At 35.1% G+C, this 15,595-nt stretch overlaps 1 protein-coding gene and 1 long non-coding RNA gene across 2 annotated transcripts in view; one reads left to right on the forward strand and one right to left on the reverse strand.

Moving 5' to 3' along the window:
• The first annotated feature begins 719 nt into the window (after positions 1–719).
• LOC137488777 (urokinase plasminogen activator surface receptor-like) lies at positions 720–9,569 on the forward strand. Its single transcript, XM_087300676.1, has 5 exons — positions 720–806; positions 896–1,000; positions 3,624–3,770; positions 6,831–6,941; positions 9,238–9,569. The coding sequence occupies exons 1-5, from the start codon at positions 758–760 to the stop codon at positions 9,426–9,428; spliced, it is 603 nt and encodes a 200-aa protein (XP_087156802.1). The 5' UTR covers positions 720–757; the 3' UTR covers positions 9,429–9,569.
• LOC137488778 (uncharacterized) overlaps positions 3,614–15,595 on the reverse strand; it is a 200,591-nt gene continuing 188,609 nt past the window's right edge. The window contains exons 4-5 of the long non-coding RNA XR_015519964.1: positions 14,761–14,796; positions 3,614–3,745 (exon numbers count right to left, since the gene is read on the reverse strand). This is a non-coding gene — a long non-coding RNA (uncharacterized LOC137488778). The remainder of the gene's footprint in view (positions 3,746–14,760; positions 14,797–15,595) is intronic.

Consider the following 15,595-nt stretch of genomic DNA (forward strand, 5'->3'; position numbering starts at 1 on the left):
AAAAATAAATAATTAAAAATAAATAAATAAATGAATTTCTAAGGTTCATCCAGATATCGAAATTATCTCGTTTACTCGCCCTGATCTTGTTCCAAAGCTGCAAGACATTCTTTCATCTGCGGAGCACTAAAAAGAAACTTTAGTCGAAAAGCTACTGGCTCCAAATGACATTGAATAAATACAATAAACATGACTGTATTTAAATAATATTGGAAAAGATTCTTAATATGTCTATTTTTGTTGATGACGATGGAGTGGTTTATGCCAAATTTTATATATTTGGATGAAACTTTTTATAAATAGCAAAATATATGCAGAATAGTTAGCATGAATGATTACAATATTATTATAATTATAATTTTAATATATTAGTCAGTAAATAATTGCCATTTTTATTAATAGATTTATAAACTTTTGTTATTGTTTAAAAGTCTTTGACTAAAATGTGTATAATGTTATAAAGGAAAAAAAATACATACCAGATCCACAGCTAAATTTAAAATGTATTTTTTAAATGTAATTTTAAGTGTAATTGTTTAAATGTATTTTTTAAAATAGTAAAAATAGTTTTAAATAGTAAATAATAATCAATTATTTCAACTCTAGTGTGTGTTGAACTCCTTATTTAAAACTTTCTTTTTCATCAAGTCCCACCCTACACACCCTTTTTTGCATACACTTAAGTCCCACCCCTTTTGATAAACTTTAAAATGGGCAGTGAAACAGACACATCAACTCACTCTCCTCCTGATCAAAGATGCATCTGCAAATCTCAGCTTTTCTTTTATTTGCTCTTTTTACTGCAGGTAAAGGATGAACTGCTTGAATTGAAATTCAAATACAGATCACTAATGTCACTCTCTCACTAATATCTCTCCTCTTTTTATTACTAAAGGACACTCTCTAACGTGTAATCAATGCCCGGGTCTGCAGAGCTCCTGTACTCAGATACCATGCCCCAGTGGTTTATTCAGCTGTTTCGCTGCAACTCCATATGCAAGTAAGTTCAGGGAAATGCATGCAGATTTGCTGCTATAAATGACTGAGGGAGATGCTGATATAATTGAATGGTGCTGTAAAAGTGTTCATGTAAATGATGTTGAACTTTTTTATTAAATATACCTATTTACTATATAACTGCAGGCTAATCATGCTTTTATATAATAACTTTAACTGTTAAAAGGTATTAGTTAGGTAATTAGTTAAAGTTATGGTAACCAATAATCTTACATTTTCTGATCTTAATTATATTGCAATAATGTGCTCCTGTAAAGCTGCTTTGAAACATTAATTATTGTGAAAAGCGCTGAACAAATGAACTTCAATTGAATAATATGTTCAATATAGATTTCATTTTGTGATTTGATGTGTGATTTCAACTTTTTAAAATGAGAACAAATCCCAATCTCTTTGTTTTATTCTGCGATTATTTATTTATTTTTTTTACATGATTTTTTTTACAATTAAATAACATGAAGTTGCAACATAGGCTCATTCTAAAAAAAACATAGCCCTATATATGTTTCTGGAGATCGCAAATTACGTAGCTAGAAGTACATTTGGCTGCATTTCGTTTTTTTAAGCAAACGCTACGGGGCGGTTTGATACCGTTCTATTTCGCGCCTACCAGCTGACCGTTTACCTCCTTATGGATGGCTTTCCCGCTGTTACCAGTTTGATCAGTAGCTCGCCATGTACGTTGATGGACTTGAAGTGCAAAGTTGACCGTAATGACAGGGTTCAAGTCTGATGAAGAACGGTTCCAGAAAACGGGTAGGACAAAAACAGAATCCAAAAAGTAAAATAAACAAGTAAATAACAGGGTGTGAATGTGGTAAAATCTGAAAACGTGGTAAAAATCAGTTGAGGGTTTTTCTTTTTCTGGATTGCTTTTTTAAATTGTTGACTGGGTTTAGGGAAGTGTGTGGGCTGGTCAATCTGTGTTTTTGAAAACACTATTGGTTGGGTTTAGGAACGGAGGAGTCAGTTAGTGAGTCAGTCGACAGCGGCCTCTGGTGGATTTACGTGAGAACAACAAGCTTGAATGGCACTTGTGAAAAAGAAATTTGAGATCTAAAAAAGCAAACACAGCGGCCTCTGGTGGATTCACAAAAACTGCAAAAAAAAAAAAAAAAAGGTAACTCCTGGGATGTATCTGGCACTTTCCAGAAATGTATATAGAGGTACATTTCCAGAATGAGCCTGGGTTTTTATATGTTCAATTTGTTTATGATTAAATAAGATGATTTTTATATGTGCAATATTACATAATTTCCTTTTGTTTAAAGAACAGTTTTTATATGTTCTAATAACAATTTGTGCTTGTTAAATTAACATGACATTTAGTAAATATTAACATGAAAACATGCTATGGGCTGATTTTACTCAAATGCATTTTGTACAACTATTTTAGCTACAACTATTGTACTGTGCAGTTTAGAGGGAGAAAAGACAAAAGCACATTTCTAAAACTAAATCATTTTTAGCAAATAACATATCCACTGTCAGATAAGACAAAGCATTGTGAAACAGTTAGCTTCCATTCTCAATTTTCTCAACCACATTTTCTGTTGTTAAAATAAAAGTACAATGCAAAAAAGATACTGTATAGATACTGTAGATACTGTATATTAGTAATGTAATGGTATTTAACTTGTAGCTTGTCAAAGAACATCTACTTTTCCGGTGGGAATTTAAAATAAAATCTTCAATACAGATTCTATTTTGTTTTATTCTGTGAATTAATGTGTGATTTTACTTTTTTTAAATGAAAAATCACTGTTATAACTTACTAATAAAGATGCAGACAGCTGATTAATTATGAGTATAATTAAATGTAATTTCAACTTTTGAAAATTAAAACAAGTCACTGATTTAACTAACAGAGGCAAAGATATTGAGTTGAAGTCAAAATGATTTGTCTCCTGTGAATTTTGTTTTTTTTTACGAATATTTTTTCCAAATGATGTCTAGCAGAACAAGAAATATTCACAGTAACTCTAATAATATTTTTCTTCTGTAGAAAGTCTTATTTGCTTTATTTTGGCTAGAATAAAAGCAGTTTTTAATTTTTTAAAACCCATTGTAAGGTCAATATTATTAGCCCCCTTAAGCAATATTGTTTTTCAATTGTCTACCGAACAAACCATCATTATACAATAACTTGCCTATTTACCCTAACTTGCCTAATTAACCTGGTTAAGCCTTTTAATGACACTAAGCTGTATACTAGTATCTTGAAAAATATCTAGTCAAATATTATTTACTGTCATCATGGCAAAGATAAAATAAATCAGTTATTAGAAATGAGTTATTAAAACTATTATGTTTAGAAACGTGTTGAAAAAATGTTCTCTCCATTAAATAGAAATTAGGGGAAAATATACAGGGGTGCTAATAATTCAGGAGGGCTAATAATTATGTACATATAAAATAAAATCCAAAATACTGCAGATCACGTTTTATTTTATTCTGCAATATGATAACAGTTTATAATCACAAAATTGTGTCTGTTTGTATTCTGCATTGCAGGTGTAAGTTGATGCATTTTGAAACCGTTGCCAGATCTGTATTCCACTAAGAGGATGTGCAGCTAAACAGTTTTTTTTTCCTGTGTATTTTAGGTGCATTAGGTCTCAGTAGTTCTCTGACAACAGTTAAAAGTTGTGCTCCAGCAATCGCCTGTCCGAGTGGCTCCATTAACTTCGGCCATGCAAAAGTGTCTTCTTACTGCTGTAACGAAGACCTGTGTAATAAAGATGATGCAAAAGGTATATATTTTTACAGTCAACAGTTCACATTACTTTTAGCTAGGAGTGTAACGATACACAAGTCACAATTCAATCAATGTCTATACTGTACTCAAGGTTTTATGTCAATACTGTATGCTGAAATAAGAGTTTAATATTAGTATTAGTATTGTTATTTCTTAAACATAAAAATCAATAATGATGTCGGGAATGAGTGTATGTGTCTGTGTTTGAATAAGAATGTGTATGGGTGTTTCCCAGCACTGGGTTGCAGCTGAAAGGGCATTTGATGCACTCAAAAAAAGATGTTTGCTGTTTGTTCAAACTACTTACTTAAAATAAGCAGAAACAACACATGGGGGGGACATCTTATTTGTTTTATTTTCAATTTACTTAAATTTGTAAAAACTAAAAAGTTCACTTAATTCCTTCAAGCGTTCCCAACCCAAATCGATTGTGTGGAACCCTGCATGTTAGAGTAGTAGTGTGAGTATGTAGCGATTTTGAAGTCACAAATATACATCATTACGAAACCCAGAACATGAAAATGAAATGGACATTTTTGGGTTAATTACAACTTATAAATTCAGTAAACTGAATTTATAAAACTCTTAGGGGAAAAAAAACAAGCTGAATATTGTGAATCATATAGTGTACATCAGGCCCGGATTGGTGAGGAGGACTGGGAGAATTTCAGGTGGGCCGGTCCATTTTTTGGCCCTCTCAGCAGTCACACTTTTTTTTAATCTATTTATTTGACCAGCCTCACTCTTTTTATTCATTATTTTACCATTTATTAATTATAATAAATATATTATAAACAAATAATATTTATTTTCTTGCAGCCCCATAAGCAAAATGCAGCCTGCAGGTTAATGATGATGCAACTATCATTCAACCCCAAACAGCGCAGCGGCACCTTAGTGAATATAAGAGTTTGAAAAATTAATATTAATGAATATTACACCTGCTCAATGAAAATCAGATGATTCACTGCATAAATAAATCTGACATAACTTGATCAGAAATCTAAAAAGAGGAGAAAACGATTAAGCCATCAATAGAAAGTCTTGCAGATAACAGTGCAATACGTTTTATGGTAAAGCATTAAAATCACCGTTTAACTTGAAAGTTGCTGTTTAATTGTTGAAAGTTGTAGCAATTACATTCTTTAACCAATAGGTGGCATCAACCATCAACAACCATCAAAAATGTCACTGAATAGATCAAGGGTGTCAAATCCAAACTTGGTAAGGGCCGCACTGAGTGTTGTGAGTCAAGTCAGGGGCCATACATACACATTTAAAAAAATATATTAATTGGAGAAAATAGTGTATTAACAACTTTGTAACATCTCTTACACTTCATTAAACCACATTTATCAAAATAGTAAGGTTTTACGTTTAATTTGTGTCACAGCAGTTTTTTTTCTCTATCAAAACATGAAATAACACCAATAAAATAAGGTCTTTAACCAATATAAGCAGAAAACATTACAGTAGGCACAGAACAGTAGTCTACTTTAAAAACAATTTCATATTCAGAAAAAAACTGATGATAAAACAAAACGCCAACAACCGATATACCATATTGTAACAAGCAACAGACGGTTTCTGATATTGTACTATTAAACTTATTCTTTTAGCTTTAAAAAGGCAACCTAATCATGAAATGATCCAGGTCAACTGTCAATGCCTACAACTGAACTTGTGGATTTCAAAGGAAAAAAATTAAAGCAATATATTTATTAGGCTATTATAGATAAATGGTAGCCTATATAAAAAAAATAGTAAGAAATTGTATTATTTAGATTATTTTGCCCCAAAGGACACTTGCACTGGGCTTACATGCCAAACCTAAGAAAATTAGGGATTTTTACCAGACATCCTGCATATTTTCATAGAAAAAGATCTCCTCTATTCTAGGTGTAATGTCCCGTGCCATGCCTACTGTCATTACTCTGTGGTCTGTGAGGCGGGATCTGCGGGATGTTTTGGTCAGCTTCATTATTGACCTTATTCTAAAATGCGGAAGTGCGCCTGTTTTCGCGATTGTCTTAGAACTTCCGTTTCAGTCGCCTATGGGAGAAATGACAAGGAATAATAAACGGCAAAAAACGGTCAAACTACTTGCTCTACAAACAAATGTTTGCATGACTATACAGACCAGGTAGAATAATATAACAGAAAAATGTCAGTTTGCAACATCAAACAGCGAAACGAGCAGTTTTTAATGTCTAAAAATGAATGGAAGTGAATGAGACCGGAAGTCTTGTGCCAAAAAGATTCAAATGGCAGCGCGTCTCGTCTGCGGAGAATAAGGTCAATAGAGAACATTTATTCACATGAGTATTTCACCTTGGTTGAAATTGTCGATATTCGCTGTCCACTTGGCGTTTTTGTGACATTGTGCTAGTCCTAGAAGTATTTGACCTTGTTCACATTTAGTGCACGTTACGCTAACGTCTAAATTATCGAGTAGGGTAAAGCGCAACAGCACCACCTGCGTCTTAATATTGTAATTGTTAAACACCTAATATTTAAAGTGAGCACGGGCCACTTCAACTTCATTAACAAAACTTGTTGTCGGGCCTGATTAAATGTTTTGACGGGCCGTATTTGGCCCGTGGGCCTTGTAATTGACACATGTGGAATAGATCTTAAAAACTGTTACATCTAGTAATGAAACAAGAGTTTTATCAATGAATTATTAAATCATAAATTGAAAATGAGACAAAAAAATAATAATAAATGAATATGATGTGTTGCACAATATTATAATTTATACATTTAGCATTATCAGCAACAAAGATAATTTTTCACTGTATTTAATTTTATTTTTTAATTCAGCTGCATAATTTTATCTTGATTTTTATTAAAATTACAGGTTCTATGTTATGTTTGTTAAAACCAAGACATTTATTTTCTCTAAAAAATGGTCTGATCAGTGACTCAAACAAAACACATAATGTGATCTGAACCGTGAGATTTGTGATCTGCTACACTACTAACATTTAGTATGCAAAAAATAAAGGAGAGAGAGTTTCTGTTAAAGAACGCATGCCTATTTTTCCACCTGCAGATCCCAGCAATGACGTGCCGAATGGAAACACGTGTTACACGTGTCTTGGTGTGTACTGCAAAACTCAAATGGCCTGCACAGGGGACGAAAACCGCTGCATGAATGCAACATGTAAGAAGAAAGATTATTAAAGTCTTTATTTAACATCACTCCTATGTTTATGCTTTTAGTTAGGGCTGCATGATATCAGAAAAAAATAACAATGCAATATTTGGTTATTCTGTGATATACAGTTGAAGTCAGAATTATAATCCCCCTTAGAATTTTATTTCCCAAATGATGTTTAACAGAGCAAGGAAATTTTCACAGCATGTCTGATAATATTTTTTCTTCTGGAGAAAGTCTTATTTGTTTCATTTCAGCTAGAGTAAAAGCAGTTTTTATTTTTTAAACACCATTTGTAGGTCAAAATTATTAGCCCCTTTAAGCTATATATTTTTTAATAGTCTACAGAACAAACCATCGTTATACAATAACTTGCCTAAATCCCCTAACCTGCTTAGTTAACCTAATTAACCTAGTTAAGCCCTGGGGTCGAAGACTGCGTATACGCGTTTTGACGTGTAGTGTCTTAACATAACTTAAATTACACTTTCAGTTTTGATCAAACAGATAAGATCAGTACATCAATCGAACCAGGTGTCTACTTTTTGTTGTGCACACTCACAACAACAACAAACGTGTGTGCTTTAGCAAAATAAGGTATACAAACAGTGAAGGCATTCTCTCTGTTCTCTCTCTGTGCGCGTCATTAAAATGCGCTGAAACTCCGCGAAAACAAAACACACAGACACAAGACATGTATCTCTAGAACGCTTGAAGTGTCTACTTTTAAATGCAGCTATGCATGTTGAAAACAATCATTGCTCAATAAAGAAATCAGTATGAAACCAACGCTATGGCTGCGTCTGAAACCGCATACTTCCATACTATATAGTACGCCAAAATCAGTATGCGAGCCGAGTAGTATGTCCGAATTCATAGAATTCGAAAATCAGTATGCGAGAAGTACCCGGATGACCTACTACTTCCGGCGAGATTCCGGAGTGCACATCCCATGCATGCTGCGCTATCCCATGATGCCCCACGAGCGAATTCATGAATGGGAGTAAAGCGACGCAACTGACGCAGGTAGGTCATGTGACCATGACAAAATGGCGGATGTAGTATGTCCGAATTCCATTCATACTTTTCACATTCATACTGTATAGAACGTACTTTTCTAACGGCCGAGTAGTACGTTTAAATTCAAATGCAGTACCTACTGAGTAGTAGGCGGTTTCGGACGCAGCCTATGTCTAGTTTTTCAGTCTGATCGCATTAGTTTTAATGCGACCACGCCCACGAGGCATTGTTATTACAAGCGTCTGCATAAGACGCATGCAGACAGTGGTCAGAAAAACAAGTCACTAAAATGCTAAATGCAAATACTCAACAAAGATGATGATTCTATATAAAGCTTGATATGTTTACTTGTGAAATAACCAATTCAAGTCGAAAACAAATAATCTCTTTTTATGTAATCCGTATAAAAGTAAGGACTGGTACGAATACTCCTATATCGCCTCATTACAGCCAACGTGATCCCGCCTCTCAGTAAGCACACTGTTATTATGTAAATTTCCAGATGTGAAAACAACCAGCCTGATCTCACGAGGAAACGTAAGTATTTTACACTTTGCCAGTTTAGTAGCTCATTTATTCGGATTCGTATGAGTTCAGTTGTACGAAAATGTATGATTTTAAAAAGGAGGCTTGGCACCTAACCCCACCCCTACCCCAACAGTCATTGGGTAATGGGCAAATCGTACTAAATTGTACGAATTAGATCATACGAATTAGCCATTAAATCAAAAAGTTACGAATTGCCGTGAGATTGCGTTGGCTATTTGCAGTGCATTTCTGTATTTGCATGTGTTGTGAGTATTTTCATGCACTCGTTTATCTCTCCATAAAATCTAATAAACAATCTAGAAACTTTTGAGGTCCTCTGACACGTTTTCGTTGTTGTCTGTGCTATTTGCAGTGCATTTCTGTATTTGCATATGTTGTAAGTCATTTCATGCATAACAAACTATAATTACAACCAAGAAAAAGATACAATTGAAATCAAGTGTTTTATCGTTTCCGGAGTCAAACAGTATCTAGTACAGAAACTGAATAAAAAAATAAAAATTATTCAATACAATTAATTATAGTTAAGGTCACAAATGGTGCAATTTTTCATACCTGAATGCTTTTAAAATTATTATACAATCACAGGTATCAAAAACAAACAAACACTGCATATCCTGCGATGTGTCTATATTGTGAATGATCACACTGCGATATCTATGCTGAAATTATATATTGTGCGGCCCTACTTTTAATGCATATTGCAGTAAACTCCAATGTTTCTTTTCAACAGGGACTTTCGGAGGCCAGTCACTGAGTGTAAAAGGCTGTGTGTCTAAATCTCTCTGCGATGCCTCAAATTTGATTCCTCATGTTAAGGGCCTCTCATGCTGTGAGGGAAACTTGTGCAACGGAGCTAAAAGCATCACTTGGAGCATCATTTTCCTCTGTTTTCCTCTGCTCTACTTCATCCTGATGCACTGAATACATGTTAAGATTCTGTTATTTACAAATACTGCATGTCTTTTTTCACTGTATTTGTAGATTTATAATCAAGATGGGTTTTAATACAGAGTTATAATCAGAGTTATGTGTCTATTATGCAGTTTCTGAATACAGGCTCTAAAGGGCAGTGTGTAAAAAGAGTCAATAGCAGTGTGATGATCCATTATGAACATGCATTTATGAAATATGAACACTGTATCATTGTTCGTTTTTTACTGGATTGTTTTTTTAAGTACACAATTACAATTAAAATGATCTGTGATTTAAAAGCATACAATATTGACTTCTATAGCTTATTCATGCAGTGTTTTTAACCAATTATGAAATGCCTTTATTTGTATGTTTGAAGTACTTTGTTGTTTTACCTCAGCAAATACTATTACAATGTTATTAAATCTAATTATAAATTAATAGAACAGGACTAAAAGCAACTAAATGTTTAGCTGGGACAAATATTTGCGAAACAAAACAAACATTTGTGACACCCAAGATGCTCTCTAGGTTTTGTTATTTACTGTTAACAAAAAAAGAAAATAGTTGGACGGTAGTCGGGACCTATCAGTAGTGCTGCCAAATGAAGAGCAATGTTGCTTTACAGGAAGAACGCGTTACATTTTAATGACTGATTTAACAACAAAATATGTTTCTTTCAAAAGTTGAACATTTTTTCTTCCTATTGATGGCAGCTCTAGCACTCTCAATGGAAAGCAAAGTTATTACTGTGATGTTCAGAGCTGTACAAACACAGTGCACTGTCCAGGGAGTCGAGACCACTTCATTAAAGCAAAAGGTGATAATCAGGGAAGGTATAAAGCAGGTTAAAGTTAGCATTTTCTCAGTCTAACATTTATCTGATGCATAGCCTTAAAGGCATAGCCTTAGTCAGGGTTCCCACACTTTCATGAAAAGCAAATTCAAGGACTTTTCAAAGCACTATTTATTTTAAATCAAACACCTTTGAAAAGCATAACCAAGGCCTCTCACAATAGTCAGTATATTGACTTATCGTACAAGACAGTCATGACCTTAATCATTTTTGATGATGGAATATATATCACCTGTACAAAAAAAACTATAGCAACATTTTAGCACTGGATCTCTATTGGAGGTGTCAGTGCAGGGCTCAACAATAAGGACTGCTCGATGGGCCGGGGCCAGCGTGTGAGATGCTCAGGACAGTAGACAGGATCATTACTAATGCCCACTAATGCCCTGTCACTAAAGTTTAATTTGCCTGTGACTATTTGTCAATTGTGTGCAAATACAGTCAGAATAGAGAAACCGTTTGTGTTTTTAAGCCTTCAAATGCTACCTTCTCGGTTCCTCTTATCTGATTGGATGTTGTGAGGATGTTATTTTTTTTTTCGTAACAACCAGTACAGCTAAGAGACAGCAACATGGCGGCAACATCAAGTGATGATGCTAAAGGAAAACATTTGTCTCTAACGTCTTGGAAGCAGACATTTACGAGGGTACACCACGACTAAAATAAAATGAAGTGATGTTTTGTACAGTTTGCAGTTAGTTTGGCAGGTCAGTCATTGCATGTTTTGCAATAAAATACCTGCACATTTTGCTACTTTTGTTTGCAAAACACTTTATTAACATTTTTTAAATATTTAAATTCTAGATTTACAAACACAAAAATTGTTTACAACCACTTAAAAAAAAAAAAAAAAGAGTAAATCCAAGGAATCATCTTTGAATATTTTTTTCAGTGTGCAAGCCAGACATCTAGAGGAGAAGACTCGTCAGAATAAACATGTAAATTCTGTCATTTACTCACCCTTGCCTAGCCTAGCCTTTTTTTTTTTTCTTGAAGGTATTTTCGTTTTTTCTGTTGAACACTATGAAAAAGATAATTTGAAGAAAGCTGAAAACCTGTAACCATTGACTTTCATACAGTAATATTTGTATATCCTACTACGAAAGTCAATGGTTACAGGTTTCAGCATTCTTCAAAATAACTTCTTGTGTGTTCAACAGAATAAAGAATCCTGGAAATGTTTGGAACCACTTGAGGGAGAGTGATCTGTGAATAAATATTCATATTAGGGTGAACTGTCGCTTTAAATACCATGCATTTGTCATTCTGTCTGACTACTCTGCTTCAAAACTAGTTTATAACATTGTGATTAATTGGCTGCTTTGACTTATGGTTTATAACACTTTAATGAAGTTTTTTTTAATTATGGAAAATATATATGCAATACTTTTGCTAGTGTCATGTTTATGTCAGACTAGCATGTAAACGTTCTGTAATATATTATTGCTGCTGCTACAAATATTTAGTCAGTAACACCGCTTTTACTGTATTAAAGTTACTCTATGTAATATATCAACGATCTGAACAGGCCCGTGCTCTCTTCAGTGCTCATCATGACGAGATTCTCAGCCAGTGAGGTCGCGTTCTAAACATTCGTTCTGCAACTTATAAAGCTCAATTCTTTCCCAGTTTTGCCAGTTTTCTCCGTGAGGTGAGTTTAATACCGACTGTACGAGTGGAGCAAATTTCAACAAGTCTGCTTCGTGAAGCTTCACTCGGGCCCATCTGTAGTGTAGTTCCTCGCAGTTTGCCTACGTCAGGGGTGCCCAAACTGAACCAGCTAATCAAGCTCTTTCTAGGTTTGCTAAAACTTCCAGGCAAGTGTGTTGAAGGAAGTTAGAGCTAAACTATGCAGGACACCGGCTCTCTGGGAGAGCGAGTTTGGACACCCCTTGCGTACGTAAACAAAACATTGTGTTATGTTGCTTGAAATGTGCCGCCGAGCACGCTTTGCCAGGGTGCTACATAAAGCTCTGTGAGGACCCTCAGGGAAACACTGGAGGCCGGTAGTGGGACCTGCTGCCTAGGTTATGGTGGGTGCTGCGTGGCCCACTCATCTTCTATTTTAAACTACAGTTTTAAACTATAGTTTTCTGTAGTTTAAAATAGAAATATGGTAATGTTTTAACTGTATGTCTGTTTGTTGTGATGTTTTGTTTTCAGCAGGGCAGTTGAGCAAATAAAGCTGCGTGTTAAACTGTGGTCAAGCCAGCCGCGCTTCACAACTAGGTCAAACATAAAGTATAGGCTACTCTTTCTAAACGCCTGAATTATGTATTTAGTTGTCCTATAAGCTACTGTAATAGTTTACAATGTCATATGATTACTGTTGAATGCTTTTTTATGTAACGTGGCTTGACAAAAATCCAACAAAAATAGTTATAAATATACCTTAAACAGCAACGTTACATTTTCTTTCTGTCTGATGTTTTTTCTGATGACAAGACAACACTTACAATTATTGAAATTATTTTCTTTCGAAGTCAGACTCTAGTTCAGCCTTCTTGGGACATGGCAGGTTTGTAAACCAACAAATCACTTATGAAAATATTATTCTATAAATCATAGAGTTTATTTAGAGTATTAGAGTTTGAATTTTTGATGCACTAAAAATTTTACATTTTTGTCAAATTCAATCAAAACATGCACTCCATACTGTATATTCTTATTTTATTTACTTATAAAAAGCATCAGCTCCTATTGTTGCCTGCCTAAGCAGGTTCATGAACCTTGGCACTGGAAAAGTCTCTTCTTACTGCCGTACCACAAATATTTGTGACGCTCAAGATCCTCTCTAGGTTTTGTTAATTATTGTTGCAGAACAGTTAACAAAAAAAAAATAATAACTGGACGAGACCTATCAGAAGTTGTGCTGCTAAATGAAGAGCAATGTTGCTTTACAGGAAGAACACGTTACATTTTGATGACTGATTTAACGGCAAAATATGTTTCTTTCAAAAGTTGAAGGTTTTTCTTCCTGTGGATCTGAGCTCTAGCATTCCCAATAGAAAGAAAGGTTATTATTTTGATTGCATGAACACAGTGAACTGTTCAGGGAATGGAGACCACTTAATTAAAGTAACAATTGAAAATTAGGGATAGAATACAGCAGGTTAAAGTTAGCATTTTCTCAGTCTAACATTTATCTGATGCATGCCCTTAAGGGGTTAGTCAGGGTTCCCACTCATTCATGAACAGCACAATCATTGACTTTTTAAAGCACTAGTTATTTTAAATCAAACACCTTTGAAATTCATACCCAGAACATAATACAGCATGTAATTATTGCACATGGCAAAATGCTTTCAATGGATAGTATCTAGACAGTAAGGCTTTTCTGAGGTAATGACATCACCCATAAGCTGAACGCTGACAGAACAATTACATAAGACATTCAAATGCCATATGGTTTCTTTCAGCCTGATCTCACGAGAAAACGTAAGTATTTTACGTTTTGCCAGTTTAGTGGCTAATTCGTACGAATTCGTACGAGTTCAGTCGTACGAAATAGTACGATTTTAAAAAAAGAGGCGTGGCACCTGACCCCACCCCTAACCCCAACCGTCATTGGGGGATAAGCAAATCGTACTAAATTGTACGAATTAGATCGTACGAATTCATACGAATTAGCCACTAAATGAAAAAGTTACGAATTGCCGTGAGATTGTGTTGTTTCTTTCATCAACGATCTTTCATCCAGCGATATGTAAATAGTAAGATGGTCAAACAGCATTTACTGTATTCTTTTCATTCTGTAGTAACACTGACAGTTTAACTTACAAACTTACAACTTAAGCTGCATTTAGCTATTTATTCTCTTTCTCTCTTCCTTGTAAGAGATGTACTGTAGCCTAATACAAGCCAATGCACAAAGAGTAATAAAGTCAAGATTGGTAAGATTGTGGCTCAGAGGTTAGCACTGTTGTCTCACAGCTAGAAGGTCACTGTGTCGAGTCACGGCTGGGTCAGTTGGCATTTCTGAGTGGAGTTTGCATGTTCTCCCTGTGTTGGCGTGGGTTTCCTCCGGGCACTCCTGTTTCTCCCACAGTCTAAAGGCTTGTGCTGTAGGTGAACTAAACTGGCCGTAGTGTATGAGTGTATGTGTGTAAATGCGAGTGTGTATGGGTTTCCCAGTACTGGTTTGGGGCTGGAAAGGCATCCACTGCATAAAACTTATGTCAGAATAGTTAGCGGTTCATTCCACTGTGGCAACCCCTATTAAATAAGGGACTAAGCCGAAGGAAAATTCATGAAGGTCAAGACCCTGTTACTCCTTCCACATGCACATGCACAATTTTTTTTTTTTTGTTCTGTTCAGTACAACTTAGAAATGAAATAACACCACAAACTAATTTGATTTCAAATTTAATTTAAGCACTTCCAAGTACTTTTCCAGGCCTTGAATTCATGTGTCTAAAGTTCAAATACTTAAAAGGAGTGTGTGAACCTAGTCCACCCAAAAATTTTAATTCAGTAATTACTTACCCTAATGTCGATCTAATAGCTTGAGGCCTCATTCACCTGTAGAACACAAATAAAGATGTTTTAGATTAAATTTGAGAGCTCAAAGATGCTCAATGTCCAGAAGGAACTAAAAACATAGTCAAAACATCACATGTGACTTCAGTGGCTCAACTGTAATCAGATGAAGCTCCAAGAACAATTATAAGTGCCAAGTGTGCATGATAATTAAACCACAATGAGAGAGAGAGTTAATGATGAGGTCACTTACATTTTTTGGGTGAACTAACTTATTTATTTAAATACATTTGACGGCCACTTTATTAGGTACACCTGTCTAACTGCTTTTTAACTTAAGTTTCTAATCAGCCAATCACATGGCAGCAACTCAATGCATGTAGGCATGTAGACATGGTCAAGACGATCTGCTGCAGTTCTAGCCGAGCATCAGAATGGGGAAGAAGGGTGATTTAAGGGACTTTGAACGTGGCATGGTTGTTGGTGCCAGACGGGCTGGTCTGAGTATTTCAGAAACTATTGATCTACTGGGGTTTTTACGCACAACCAGGGTTTACAGAGAATGATCTGAAAAAGAGAAAATATGCAGTGAGCTGCAGTTCTGTGGGCGCAAATGGCTTGTTGAACCAAGAGGTCAGAAGAGAATGGCCAGACTGGTTCCAGCAAATAGAAAGGCAACAGTAACTCAAATAACCACTTGCTACAACTGAGGTATGCAGAAGAGCATCTCTGAACACACAACACGTCCAACCTTGAGGCAGATGGGCTACAGCAGCAGAAGACCACACCAGGTGCCACTCCAGTCAACTAAGAACGGGAAACTGAGGCTACAACTCACCAA

Source organism: Danio rerio, chromosome 21 (assembly GCF_052040795.2).
Source record: "Danio rerio strain M-AB ecotype USA chromosome 21, GRCz13ab, whole genome shotgun sequence".
Classification (NCBI taxonomy): domain Eukaryota; kingdom Metazoa; phylum Chordata; class Actinopteri; order Cypriniformes; family Danionidae; genus Danio; species Danio rerio.

Excerpts from the sequence above, each read along its gene's own strand:
- LOC137488777 (XM_087300676.1), top strand. The coding sequence starts at position 758 with ATGCATCTGCAAATCTCAGCTTTTCTTTTATTTGCTCTTTTTACTGCA. Across the intron at positions 807-895 it reads ATTTGCTCTTTTTACTGCAG|GACACTCTCTAACGTGTAAT; the intron begins GTAAAGGATGAA and ends TTATTACTAAAG. Across the intron at positions 1,001-3,623 it reads CGCTGCAACTCCATATGCAA|GTGCATTAGGTCTCAGTAGT; the intron begins GTAAGTTCAGGG and ends TGTGTATTTTAG.